General features: G+C 43.0%; 1 protein-coding gene across 2 annotated transcripts in view; it reads right to left on the bottom strand.

Moving 5' to 3' along the window:
- The window catches only part of DBF4B (DBF4B-CDC7 kinase regulatory subunit), a 58,543-nt gene extending 43,740 nt beyond the window's left edge, over positions 1–14,803 (bottom strand). For both annotated transcript variants that reach the window (XR_012231625.1, XM_073572856.1), the window contains exons 1-2: positions 14,646–14,803; positions 13,971–14,003 (exon numbers count right to left, since the gene is read on the bottom strand). Coding sequence is in view for 1 of the 2 variants with exons in the window: in XM_073572856.1 (XP_073428957.1) it covers positions 13,971–13,998 (28 nt within the window). In the remaining variant the exon portion in view is untranslated. The remainder of the gene's footprint in view (positions 1–13,970; positions 14,004–14,645) is intronic.
- Positions 14,804–14,825: the final 22 nt, after the last annotated feature.

Raw genomic sequence — 14,825 nt, 5'->3', positions numbered from 1 at the left:
TTGCCTCAACGCATTAACCCAATCTATCCCTGTGGCACAGCCAAAGGTTTAACCATAACCAGGTTCCCCGCATCATGTTCCCACATGCTTTATGCATCCATTAGCCCTCTGTGTCTGTACTGTTACACACTTAACATTATGGCTGGTCCAAACAACCAGGGCAACTGTTACCACCCACCTTTTGTGTCTACCTTTTTTTCCCTCATAGATTGTAAGCTTGCGAGCAGGGCCCTCATTCCTCTTGGTATCTGTTATGATCTATGTGATTATTGTTATGCTGTAATGTCTATTGTCTGTACAAGTCCCCTCTGAAATGTAAAGTGCTGCGGAATATGTCGGCGCTATAGAAATAAATTTTTTTATTATTATTATAATAATAATAATGGAAACCTTTTCAGGTATGGATGCATATAATGCAATTACATCACAACTAATCCAGCTAAAATTATCCTTCCATACCACATCTGAAAGTTGTTCAAGAGCATCTTTAGTGTTTCTAAGAAAACAGGTGTGCGTGTGCAGAGGGGTTGTAATATAGAATCAAGCCACTGACTAAGATGTTCTGTGACTGAACCTATCCCAGAAATAATAGGGCGCATTGGTGGCGGTAAAACACCTTTATGAACTTTAGGTAAAGCATGCATGATTGGAAGTACAGGGCAATCAATCCTAAGATAGTCATATTGGGATTTATTAACACCTAAAGAAAATCCCTCTTCAATCAATTTAAATGTTTTTCTGATACTGTATAATAGGATCACCTTTCAATTTGATATAGATAGTGTTATCCTGTAATAAAAGGTTAATTTGATTACGATAGACAGAAGAGTCCATTGCTACCACTAAGCCTCCCTTGTCTGCCATTTTTACAACTAAATCGGTCATGTTTTTAATTTCATTTAGTGCTTTATATTGAGAAGGGGTTAAATTGGCATGCCTATTATTTTTAGTTAGTCTGTCCAGGTTTTTTAATTCCCTTTCAATGACATTTTGAAAACGATCCATGCAACCAACCCGAGAATTAATGGAATAAAAATCAGGATTTTTTTTTTTTTACAACAAATCAGATTGATGAACATATTTAACCCTTGACACATCCTCTTGATTGAATTCTTGTAAATTCTTCCAAGGCCACCTTCTCTGCAAAAGAGAACATGCGGTACTCATTAATGCTTACATCTGGTGGTTCCAAATTTGCACCATCGGATGAAAAAAATGCCTTTTGATTGTGAGATTTTGTACAAACTTGTTCACATCCAATATGGTATTAAACAAATCCAAATGTCTGTCCGGTGCAAAATTCAGTCCCAGGGAGAGAATATACATTTGATTCTGTGTAAATGTGCGACTAGAAAGATTCAAAACATTTGAAAAACAGTCCTTTAATTTTTCTTGCGATGACCAGTTGTCATTCCTGCGGCTGTGGCGGTGTTTACGGCCCGCCGCTTTGGACATTTTTTGGTGAAAAAAAATAGCTTTTTTGATCGTCTATAATATGTGTTGTCGTCTGAAGAAATTTCATGAGAGACCTCATGTGAACTGCTGTCAAACGATTCAGGCTCAGTCGAGCTGAAGGATACTCTCAGACCCAGGGGACTCTAAAGGGCCTGTCACACTAAGAGATATCGCTAGCAATATCGCTATAACTTGTGACGTTATAGCGATATTGCTAGCGATATCGCTGTGTGTGATACTTACCTACAACCCGCTCCCCCGCTGGTTATCGCTGATCGCGCAAGAACAGGCTGGACTGTTTCTCGTCGTCAGCTTCCTGCTGTGACGACGAGCGACGCGTGGAGCCGGGCGGGAGGACGCAGGATCGCCTGGTGTGACAGGTAAGTAGCGACCCCCGTCCCCAGCGATGTCGCTGGTGAGATCTGCCTGTGTGGCAGCTCACTAGCGGCCACTTAGCGATGTACCAGCGATCCTGACCGCGTCATATCGCTGGTCTGGGTCTCTGGTACATCGCTAAGTGTGACAATACCGTAAGGTGTTACTGGCACGTTTGAGAATGGATCGGGTTGTTTTCGGAGTTCTTTGCCACCTCCCCCATTCATACACCTGGTCACCTTTAAGATCACGTTGAAACTTTGTTATTTTTTTTACGAGATATAAATCGTATTTTCCAGTTTAGAAATATTTTGTTGGATTTTCTCCAAAGAGATATTAAATTGTATTTCATCCACCGGTTGTGCATGACTGGTTTTAATAGAAGAAATTTCTGTCTGTATGTCTTTAAGTTTCAGATCTTCATATTTAACAATAAGCTGCATTAGTTTTATGGAACATGACAATATTTGGTTCCATTCAGTAACAAATTGTTTGGAAAAAACAGAGGTAGGAATCTTTGATAGGAAGACCTCTTGGGATCATGTTTCTCGGGATATAATTTTCCAAAGTTGTATAGTCCCACCAAATTTTCATCTCATTTGTCATTAATTTTTCCAATCTCTTGAAATCAGTAAATGGAACTTCATTACTTGCTGAGCCATTATCCGATTCAATAGAAAACAATTGTGCAGCTTTTAATTTTCGGTTAGAGTCTGTATCCATAGTAAATTTAAATATGATCTAAAACCACACCACCACAACTGAGGCTATTTGTATAAGCACACTGCATAAAAGTCAATCCAGCATTGATTTTTATGCTTGAATTTGCCAGCATTGTTGTCAGCTTTTTGATAAAGAACACAGTGTGGGTGTTCGAAACGCGTCATAGAGACATTCATGTGAACTCTGTCTTACTTTTTACTCAAATGGATCTTTTAGTAGCTGGGATTTTCTTTCTTCATTTTGGACTAACTACACGCTGGACTACGTGATTCCTTGCTCCCACACACCACAGGCTGTTTTCAAGTGAGCTGGTAAGATTTTTTTCTCTCCTTGTTCAGTCTTCTTTTTACCATGCTCACTGAATTATTTTTCACAAGGACTGACTTTTATGCAGTGTGCTTATACAAATAGCCTCAGTTGTGGTGGTGTGGTTTTAGATCATATTTAAATTTACTAGGGATACAGACTCTAACCGAAAATTAAAAGCTGCACAATTGTTTTCTATTGAATCGGATAATGGCTCAGCAAGTAATGAAGTTCCATTTACTGATTTCAAGAGATTGGAAAAATTAATGACAAATGAGATGAAAATTTAGTGGGACTATACAACTTTGGAAAATTATATCCAGAGAAACATGATCCCAAGAGGTCTTCCTATCAAAAAGATTCCTACCTCTGTTTTTTCTAAACAATTTGTTACTGAATGGAACCAAATATTGTCATCATGTTCCATAAAATGAATGAAGCTTATTGTTAAATATGAAGATGTGAAACTTAAAGACATACAGACAGAAATTTCTTCTGTTAGGCTATGTGCACAAAGTTTTTTGCCTCTGCGGATTTTGTAGTGAAAACCGCAGATAAATCCGCAGGACGGATGAGGTATGAAACTGCAGCGTTTCTGTACAAAAGAATTGACATGCTGCGGATTGTAAACCGCAGCAAAACCGCGCGGAAAAATCCGCAGCATGTGCACAGCTTTTTCCAGTTTACCATTCAATACATTGGTACTGTACAACGCACCTAAATCTGCTGTGGACCCGCAGCTGCAGAAACGCTGCGGATCCGCAGCAGAATCCGCACCGTGTGCACATACCCTTAAAACCAGTCATGCAGAACAGGTGGATGAAATACAATTTAATATCTCTTTGGAGAAAATCCAACAAAATATTTCTAAACTGGAAAATACGATTATATCTCGTAAAAAAAAAAGTTTCAACGTGATCTTAAAGATGACCAGGTGTATGAATGAGGGAGGTGGCGAATAATTCTGAAAACAACCCGCTCCATTCTCAAACGTGCCAGTAACACCTTAGAGTCCCCTGGTCTGAGAGTATCCTTCAGCTCGAATGAGCCTGAATCGTTTGACAGCAGTTCACATGAGGACTCATGAAATTTCTTCAGACGACAACATATATTATAGATGATCAAAAAAGCTATTTTTTTCACCAAAAAAGTCCAAAACGGCGGGCCGTAAAACACCGCCACAGCCGCAGGAATGACAACTCGTCATCGCAAGAAAAATTAAAGGACTGTTTTTCAAATGTTTTGAATCTTTGTAGTCGCACATTTATAGAGGATCAAATGTACATTCTCTCCCTGGGACTGAATTTTGCACCAGACAGACGTTTGGATTTGTTTAATACTATATTGGATGTGAACAAGTTTGTACAAAATCTCACAATCAAAAGGCATTTTTTTTCATCCGATGGTACAAATGTGGAACCACCAGATGTAAGCATTAATGAGTACCGCATGTTCTCTTTTGCAGAGAAGGTGGCCTTGGAAGAATTTACAAGAATTGAATCAAGGGGATGTGTCAAGGGTTAAAAATGTTCATCAATCTGATTGATTTGTTTAAAAAAAAATCATGATTTTTTTTCCCATTAATTCTCGGGTTGGTTGCATGGATCGTTTTCAAAATGTCATTGAAAGGGAATTAAAAAACCTGGACAGACTAACTAAAAATAATAGGCATGCCAATTTAACCCCTTCTCAATATAAAGCACTAAATGAAATTAAAAACATGACAGATTTAGTTGTAAAAATGGCAGACAAGGGAGGCTTAGTGGTAGCAATGGACTCTTCTGTCTATCGTAATCAAATTAACCTTTTATTACAGGATAACACTATCTATATCAAATTGAAAGGTGATCCTATTATACAGTATCAGAAAGAAACATTCAAATTGATTGAAGAGGGATTTTCTTTAGGTGTTATTAATAAATCCCAATATGACTATCTTAGGATTGATTGCCCTGTACTTCCAATCATGCATGCTTTACCTGAAGTTCATAAAGGTGTTTTACCGCCACCAATGCGCCCTATTATTTCTGGGATAGGTTCAGCCACAGAACATCTTAGTCAGTGGCTTGATTCTATATTACAACCCCTCTGCACACGCACACCTGGTTTTCTTAGAGACACTAAAGATGTACTTGAACAACTTTCAGATGTGGTATGGAAGGATAATTTTTGTTGGATTAGTTGTGATGTAATTGCATTATATACATCCATACCTGAAAAGGTTTCCATTATGGCTGTAGAACATCATCTGTATAAATATAGTGAATATACTTCTGATTTCTCACAATTTGTCTTGCAGGTGTTGCATTTCTTATTACATCATAATTATTTTCTGTTTGATCAGAATTTTTATCTTCAATGCAGAGGAGTGTCTATGGGTGGCAAACATTCCCCATCTGTAGCAAATTTGGTAATGTCCTATTGGGAGGAACTTTTTCTCTATTCCTCATCCAATCCCTTTGTGTCTTCAATATTCTGGTATGGCAGATACATCGATGATACCCTCCTTGTTTGGAGAGGCGATGTATCTGCCATACCAGAATTTGTCAATTATCTGAACAGTAATGAATTCAACTTGTGGTTTACCCGTGAATCTGATAATTTCTCTCTTTTTTTAGATCTCACATTGCGGGATTATGTTGGTATGTGTATTTCTACTTCTACCTACTCTAAACCTATGTCTGGGAATAGCATTCTACATGCTCGCAGTAGCCATCCACATCATACAACCAGGTCTATCCCTGTGGGGGAATCAACCAGAGTCTCTAGAAATTGCAGTAATCCTTTAGAAACCAAGAAACAGATGGAATTGTGTTGCAATAAATTAAGAAGGAGGGGATATCCTGAATGGTCTTTAAATAAAGCCACTAATATTGTCCGGAGGAAAAACAGATGCGACTTTTTTGCTCCCAAGTGTAATAAACCAGGTGATTATTTACAAAAAAAAAAAAAAAGTGCCATCTGTACAATATAGTCCGCAATTTAATTCGATTAAATCGATTATTCAACAGCACAGCATCTTCCCATTTTGTATGAGGATGAAGTTTTATCATCCATTTTGTCACCTGGTTGTCATATAGTAGCCAAAAAGGCAATCACCATCAGCAATATAATTTCTCCCAGTTTTTCTCCAGATAAAGGTCAAAAAACATGGCTTAATTATTCTGTTTTTTTTTTTTTTTTTAATTGCGGCTCTATGCGTTGTAGAACATGCGCTCATTCTGTGGTGACCCATGAGTTTTCTAACTGTGACCATTCCAAACAATACAGGATTTCTCAGTATATTAATTGTAACTCTAGGAATGTTGTATATTTGATTAACTGTATGACGTGTGATCTTAGTTACGTTGGGTGTTCCACCAGACATTTAAAAACCCGCATTTCTGAACATATCACGGATATTGTTTCGGTAGGAAGTTTTAACCGCAATGTTTCTTCAGCTTCTAAACATTTCATCTTTTACCATCAGAGAAACATTTCATCTCTCAGAGTAACAGGCATTGAAAGAATTATAAAGCAGCCGCGAGGAGGGAATGTCAGAAAACGTTTATTGACAAGAGAAGCTTATTGGATCTTGTTTAGGAACGTGCACACCGAGCGGTTTAAATGCACGCAAAGAGATCCTATACCATTATCAATGTGCGGATAATAAATTTTCAAATGATGTAAATTTTTTTGTTTTTTTCTTTTTCTTGTTATGTTTAATTGATAATACGTTTTTCTATAGGTCATAGTAATCTTTTACCTGTGTGTGGTAATTTTAATTAATTGTATGTGACACATGTGTATCATTATTGGCTATAGCTGTGTTTAAAATGGTATTTGCCAGCATTGTCGTCAGCTTTTTGATAAAGAACACAGTGTGGGTGATCGAAACGCATCAGAGACATTCATGTGAATTCTGTCTTACTTTTTACTCAATAAATGGATCTTTTAGTAGCTGGGAATTTCTTTCTTCATTTTGCATTTCAGAGTACCAGGAGGACCGCCAAGAGTTAGGCAATGTTCTTGCATTTTTAAGTTTAACTTAGTTACTTTTAGGAGATACACTTTAATATGTGGTGTATTTATTGCTATTGTTATCTTCATAGGGAGGGAAGTGAGCGGATGCTGTCGTGGACGCATTAAAAGAACATTACCGGTAAGTAATCCGGCTTTTTACCCTTCGCCACGACAGCACCCACTGGAGAGATTCCAGAGACCATCACCTGGGTGGGACCACCGTGCCAAGGACAGTCCTGCCAAAGCTTAGGTCAGAAGTTGATGAAAGGTCAAGTCTACAGTGATCATAGAAAGTAGAAGGGGTTGACCAAATTGTCGCCTTACATATGGCTTCGATTGGAACACCTCCCCTCTCAGCCCAGGAGGATGCCATTGCTCTAGTAGAATGCGCTCTGATATTCTCCGGAGGATCTTCACTCCTCTTCTCGCGGAGTAGGCTAAACGGATGGCATCCCTGATCCACCGGGATAAGGTGCTCTTTGTGACTCTGTACCCCTTTTTACAGCCCTGAAAAGATATGAACAGAGCCCTACACTGTCTCCAGCTCCTGGATCTCTCAATGTATTTTAAGACAGTTCTACTAATGTCCAAGGTGTGGAATTTCTGTTCTTCAGGAGTGGAGGGGTCTCTGAAGAAGGTCGGGAGGAGCATTTCTTGAGATCTATGGAATTTTTTCGATACCTTAGGAAGGTATGAGGGGTCTGGTTTCAACATCAACCTATCCTGGTATATCTGAAAAAAAGGGTGGGTCTATAGATAGAGCTTGGATGTCGCTCACTCTCCTAGCAGACGTTAGTGCTACTAAGAGGGCCGTCTTGAGCGACAAGTATTTTAGAGATATCGTGTCTATTGGTTCGAAGGGGGCTTACATTAGGGCATCTAAGACCAAGTTTAAGTCCCACGGAGGGATTGTAGGTATGTGAATAGGGGCCGTTCGTTCACAAGCTGTAATAAATCATGACACCCACTTATTCCCTGCTATATTATGGCCATAAAGTGCCCCTAATGTGGACACTTGGACTTTCAGCGTATTTACTGCCAGACCTAAATCTTTTCCTTTTTGTAGAAATTCCAAGATAAGAACTATTGGGATTTCTGTGGTATGAGGGGTTGTATGGAACTGCAGAAATTTTTTCCATATTCTCGTATAAATCTGAGTAGTGGACTGCTTCCTGCTTTGTAGGAGCGTAGCAATTAGCGTTTCGGAAAACCCTCTTGATTTTAGTAGCTGCCTTTCAAATTCCATGCCGTCAAGTGTAAGCTGTCCACTTGGGGGTGGAAAAAATGGCCTTGGGAGAGTAGGTTGGGAATCGAAGGGAGAACCCAAGGATCTGACACCGACATGGTTCGTAGCCATGAGACCCACGGTCTCTTGGGCCAGAATGGTGCTATCAAAATTACCCTCGCCCTGTCCTCTCTGATCTTCCAAATGACCTGTGGTAGAAGGATTATTGGAGGAAAGGCATATGCTAGGTTGAATTTCCATGAGGCCTGGAGGGCGTCCAGTATGTCTGGATGATCTGACGGGGACAGGGAGGCAAATGTTTTTACTTGTCGTCTGTTCTCTTTCGTAGCAAAGAGGTCCACTTGAGGTTGCCCCCATAGAGCTACTATGTCCTTGAAAATTCGGTGATTGAGGCGCCACTCCCCTTGCCGAAGTGTGTGTCGGCTTAAGAAGTCTGCTTCTTGGTTGTCCTTTCCCTTGATATAGAGGGCAGAAAGGGACAAATAATTTTCGGCTAAGCTTAAGATTATTGCCGCAGAAGACATCAGAGTCTCTGATCGAGTACCTTCCTGTCTGATTAAATACGCCACTGTGGTGGTGTTGTCCGATAAGATCCTGACATGCTTCTGCTGGAGCTGTGGAAGAAAATGTAAAGCATAATGAACTGCCGTCAGCTCCTTTAAATTAGATGAGTACTGCAGTTCCTCCCTACTCCACCTTCCTTGACAGAAGCTATTCCCCATATGGGCTCCCCAGCCGTGGGGGCTAGCGTCGGTGGTTAAGATACGAGATGGTAATATTACCCATGGAACTCCCGTAGACAAATGATTACTATCTAGCCACTATTCTAGAGAAGTCAAGACTTCCTGGGATAGGGTGATCTTGTTCTCGAGGTGACCACCATGTCGTCTGTCCTCTTGGAGGATCTGATGTTGCAGTGTGCAGACGTGATACTGGGCCCACTGAACTGCCGGGGCACAAGAAGTGAGCGACCCCAAAAGCGACATTGTCTCTCTCAGAGACATGCGTGGTCTGTCCATTGCTGCCTCAACCTTATTTTTATGAGTGTAATTTTTACCTGAAGGAGTAGACATCTCTGGGTCATAGAGTCTAACTGGAACCCTATAAACATCTGGAGGGAGAGTGGAACAAGTCTGGACTTCTGGAAGTTGATGATCCAGCCTAGATCCTGCAAAGATGAGACCGTATCAGCCACACTTCTAGTACACTGGGTGATAGAGTTCCCGATAACTAAGAAGTCATCAAGGTAAGGCACGATTAAGTTGTCTTTCTGACGAAGATAGGCAATCACCTCCAACATCACTTTGGTGAAGATTCGTGGTGCTGTAGAGAGACCGAAGGGCATGGCCGTATCTTGAAAGTGATGGATCTTGCCTCCGAATGCTACTGCGACCCTTAGGTACCTTTGGTATCTATCATGAATAGGGAGAGGATAGTAAGCATCTTTCAAATCAATTCCTGCCATTACACAGTTTGGGAAAAGAAGTTTAATGGTGGATCTGATTGATTCCATTTTAAATTTATAATAAACGTATTAAGTTTCTTCAAATTTATGATTGTTCTAAACGTTCCATCTGGTTTGGGAACTAAAAATAAAGGAGAGAAGAATCCTCTACCCTCTTGTCCCTCTGGGACTTTTACCAAAACCCTCTTGGATAGTAGACTCCGAATTTCCATTTTGAGGGCTTTTTGTTGTATTATTGAGTTAAGGCGGGTTATAATAAATGAGTCGTGGGGAATGTGAAGGAATTCTAAATTTTATTCCTTCTTTAATTATATTTAGAATCCACGAGCTAGATGTTATTGCTTCCCATTTTGAAAATTAAAGTTTCAGTCTAACCCCTACTGGGGGGACTGATTGTTCAGTATTTATTTTCTTTTCGGAATGTTGAACCTCTAAACATGCTACCCTTTTGCTTCTCTTCTTTTGTGGGCCATCTAGTTGATCTATCCGTTTGTCTCCTTCTCCCAAACGGCTGCCTTTTAAAGGTTCTCCTGTAGAAAGGGATAGAAGAATCAGGGAAAGCCTTCTTCCTTTCTTTGGCTTTGGTGAGTATGTCGTCTAGGGCTTTCCCAAAGAGAAACTCCCCCTCGCACGGGATTGCGCAGATCTTAGATTTTGATTGTGCGTCCCCCTTCCAGCTCTTCATCCATAGTGCCCGCCTGGCGCTGTTTACAAGACCCGCCGATCTTGCTGCTAGGCGTAGGGTGTCTGCCGATGCATCGGCCATGAAGGCTGCCGCTCCTCTAATTAATGGAATAGCGGCTTGTAGTTTTTCCCTAGACACCTTCTGCTCGATTTGTTGATCCAATTAGTCTAATCACAAGAGCATTGACCTGGCTGTGCATGTGCTGGCTACTGCTGGCTTAAAAATGCCCATTGTTGTTTCCCAAGACCTTTTTAATGACTCCACTTTACGGTCTAGTGGGTCGGACAGTAAGCCTGCATCCTCTACCGGAAGAGTAGATTGTTTAGAGGTGGAGGCTACAGCAGCGTCAACTTTAGGAATTTTTGTCCATTTCAATAGCTCGTCGTCGCTAAATGGATATTTCCTTTTTGAGGCCGATGGGAGAAAACTTCTTTGATCATGTTTCTCCCATTCTCTCTTTATTAGGGCCTTAATTGCCGGTATTACTGGAAAAGCTCTCCTTTTTCTCTCCGCCAAACCCGCAAACATTATGTCTTGCGTGGTTTGGGCGCTCTTTGTCTCCTCACACCCCATAGTGTTTCTTACGGATTTGACCAAGTTATCCACACTATCCAGGGGAAAACATGATCGTCCCTCAATTTCTGATGATGACGTGAGTGAGGAGTCAGACTATCTCCTGTTCCTCCTCCGAATCTGAACCGAGAGTCACTTGTTTTTTGCTCCTAGTTTGAGGGAGTACTAGCACGGGTGATAGCCTGTCGTTTCTCTCTAATTATGGTCCGTACGTCCTTTGATGACACTGCGGCTCCCTGTCTAGTCTCTCTGGTGCATTGCTTACAGAGCTTTTTGGGGTAGGAGTCAGGAAGAGGCTGAGCGCATAAAGCACATTCTTTGTGTTTGGATTTGTCTTTTTTCTTCGTCTGGAAAGAGGGGGGAGACATGGTGAGAAAAAAGGAGTGTCATCTTAATAGGCAGAGTATGTCTTTTGCGCACTCACCCAGTGAAGCTTATGGTACCAGATCAGATGGCTGAGACCCAGTCCTGGATCTTGATTCTCCTGCGAGCGGTGTCCGTGGATCCTTTGGCAGTGCGGTCCTGGGAAGTATTGCCCCCTGCAGAGTCCCCTGCTGGAGCGTGCACGTCTCCTGGAGATGACATGGTTCATCGCCGATTGCTCCGCGGCGTCTGTTTAAATAGGGCCTTCCTCCCTCTTTTTTTTTTTTGACCCGGAAGTCCCTCCGGGTTCAATCGCGCTCCTCGCGCCTGCGCAATCGCGCTTGTGGGCGCCCCGCCTCAGCCATCATGCCCAGAAGTTCACTCATTACTTCCGGGGCTCAGAGCACCTGCGTTGGGCGGCGCATGCGCAGGCCCCGCTCTGTACACGGGGCCGCATCTCTCAGCTGCCGCGTTTTTTTCCCCTTCTTCACGCCACTAGCGGCTCCTGAGAACTCTTCGGCGCTGCCCGGCACGCTCCTGAGTGAGACCGGGCGGCCCTCCCCGGACCCGGTCATCACTCATCTATCCACCAGACGAGGGGGGAGCCGGCTAACGGAAACTCCCCCGATGCTGCCTCTGGACCGCAGCCCCTGCCGTTCTCACAGATACTGCACAGACGGCGTGCACTGGCCCAGGTATGCTTTCCGAAGGATTCTTCCTGAGGTTCCCTGGGAACAGGAAACTAAAACTGAGAAAAGGCGGATGGCCCCCCTTTTATCTTTCTGTAGGGTTTCCTGTTCCAATGGGGCGGATCCAATACCTCCAGTGGGTGCTGTCGTGGCGAAGGGTAAAACTAGCGTTTTTGCAAGCGTAATTAGCTTGCAGAATACTAGCGTTTTCCAAGCGATCTGTAGCATCCTTTGGAAAACTGATTGACAAGTGTGACCAACCTGTCAAACATAGTATTTACAAGTGTGACCAACTTTTTACTATTGAGGCTGCCTATGCAGCATCAGTAGTAAAAGATATGTTAAAAATAATAATAAAAAAAAAAAATTAAAAATCCTGATATTCTCACCTTCCGGCGTCCCCCGCAGCATTCCCGATCCTCGCAATGTTCCCGGAAAGTCCCGTTCCCACTTCCCAGCGATGACTTGTGACAATGACCCCAGATGACGTGGCATCTCGCGAGACCGCTACGTCATCACAGGTCATTGTCACAAGGCATCGCTGGGAACGGGACTTGCTGGGAGCATCGCTGAGGCCTGGGAAGGATGCCGGAAGGTGAGAATATCACAATTTTTTTATTTTAATTCTATTTTTTTTTACAGGGATATGGTACCCAGAGCCTGGAGGAGAATCTCCTCTCCTCCAGACCTTGGGTACCATCTGCACATTTTCCGCTTACTTTGCGCATGGTGGGCATAGCCACATGCGGAAAGTAAGCGGAACAATGCATTCCTGTGTGTGGAATTACCGCGATTCCGCAAAAAGAATGAGCATGCTGCATATTTTTCCGCGATGCGATTCCGCCGTGGAAAAATACGCAGCATTAGCACAGCATGTACGGAATGCCATTGAATTCAATGGGTTACTTATTTAATGTGTTTTCGCGGTGAAAAAACGCGGCAAAGACGTATAAAATCCACACGTGTGCACATAGACTCAGCCTGCGTTTTTACACCTGCGGATTCATAGAATGGAATAGGCGTAAAAACGCTGCAGAATCCACACAAAGAATTAACATGCTGCAGGAACTTTCCGCAGCATGTGTACAGCGGTTTTTGTTTTCCATAGGATAACATGGTACTGTACATCCCCTGGAAAACTGCTGCGGATCCACAGGGCCAAATGCGCTGCGGATCTGCACATACCTTTACAGTGGAGTTTATAAATGCATCAAAAGGTACATGTCAGCTGATGCACGCTGCCAAAACCGTGTGCAGCATGTCTCAGCCACCCATACCTTTAATAGCTGCAGGGTTCCAAGCCATTGGCCAGTCATACAGGCAGGTCCCCAGTGACTTCTCCACACCTGCTGACAGTGATTGGCAAGCCTCTGCCTACCTGAGCATATAGACACAGGCTAGCCAATCAATATCAGCGGCAGGGAGAAGCCACAAAGGATCTGCCCCAGTCCCTGGTAGCAGAGTTTACATATATGGCTGGGACAGGACAGACGGTGGCTGATACATGTTGCACAGTTTGGGCAGTATGTATCAGTTGACAGGTTCCCTTTGATCACAGTGATAAAATCTGTGAAGCGCTGCAGAATATGATGGCGCTATATAAACATAATAAATATAATAACAGTGACGAGATTCCAGATCACAATTGGATCTAGCATCTGCTGGGAAGTAAGTCCACGGAGATGCTGCCTCGCACATTAGAGCTCATTTATCACCAAACCTTACAACATAAAAAGCATGTACTAACTCGATCTCTTAGACCTGATGACACTGGTGTGCTGATACTGGTAATCCCTGTCAGAATAAATGTGTTATTTTTTCTTTTAGCTTACACAGACTCAAAGTGCACATTATAATACCAGGATTAGACCGACACTCGGACATGGAGCTGCTGGTATAGTCTTGGTGCCAGATGTCACAGGACACCAGAGAAGGCCTTGTAGAATATCTGTGCCTCGAGGGGTCAGAGCGGTTTGGCAGCACGGCGTCAGGCACGTGGTCTTCTTGTGATGTATCTGCCATCTGTGCTGCTATACACCAATGTCCTATATAATACCGTTGTCTGTAACAATGATGGAGGATACTTACCACAGGGCACCGGGCTCCGCACTGACATCGTACCTGCGAGACAGAAAGCCAGCTACATAAATGTGAAGCCCTTGTTATCTCCGTCCTGCCGTCACATGCCCCCTTCTATGGTGAGCCCCCCATTATGTCTGCTTCACCCCTCTCCAACCAATGGCTGGGCATTGAGGGCGGCACGGTGGCTCAGTGGTTAGCTGGGTTCAAATCCCACCAAGGCCAACATCTGCAAGGAGTTGGTATGTTCTCCCCGTGTTTGTGTGGGTTTCCTCCGGGTTTTCCGGTTTCCTTCCACACTGCAAAGACATACTGAAGGGGGATTTAGATTGTGAGCCCAATCAGGGACAGTGATGATAATGTCTGCAAACTGTAAAGCACTGCAGAATATGTTAGCGCTATATAAAGATTATTATTATTGAGGAGATTATGCCACCATAGAAGCCACTGACTGGAAAGAGTCAGCAAGTATCTGATATGGGTGGTGCAGGTATCAGGGCGAACTATGTTATCTATGGGTCTATTATAAACAAGATGATAGCCTTTCTGCGTGTAGGACTACTAATCCCAGAAGTCTCAGGTAATACGACCCACTTTGGTGAGTAAACCACCTCCTAGTTTCCCCCCCAACCACTGTTATGTGTCACCCGTCCTCCATCTCCCCTCACTGGCGCCGCCACTCACCCGTTTTGTCAGCGTCTCCTCCACATCGAACTCTCACTGAAATCCAGAATTTAAAATGTAGTCACTCCCGCCCGAGCATAACACGTACGGCGAGCGGTAAGGGCCAAACCGAGCCACAAAGCGGATCTGAGGCAACGCATGCGCACTGCAACCGCGCATAGCCCCGCCTCCTCGGGTAGG

Source organism: Dendrobates tinctorius, unplaced genomic scaffold, assembly GCF_039654945.1.
Source record: "Dendrobates tinctorius isolate UK_male_01 unplaced genomic scaffold, ASM3965494v1 ptg000032l, whole genome shotgun sequence".
Lineage (NCBI taxonomy): Eukaryota > Metazoa > Chordata > Amphibia > Anura > Dendrobatidae > Dendrobates > Dendrobates tinctorius.
Note: the sequence above shows the minus strand (reverse complement) of the source record. Positions and strands in the feature narration are given on the sequence as shown.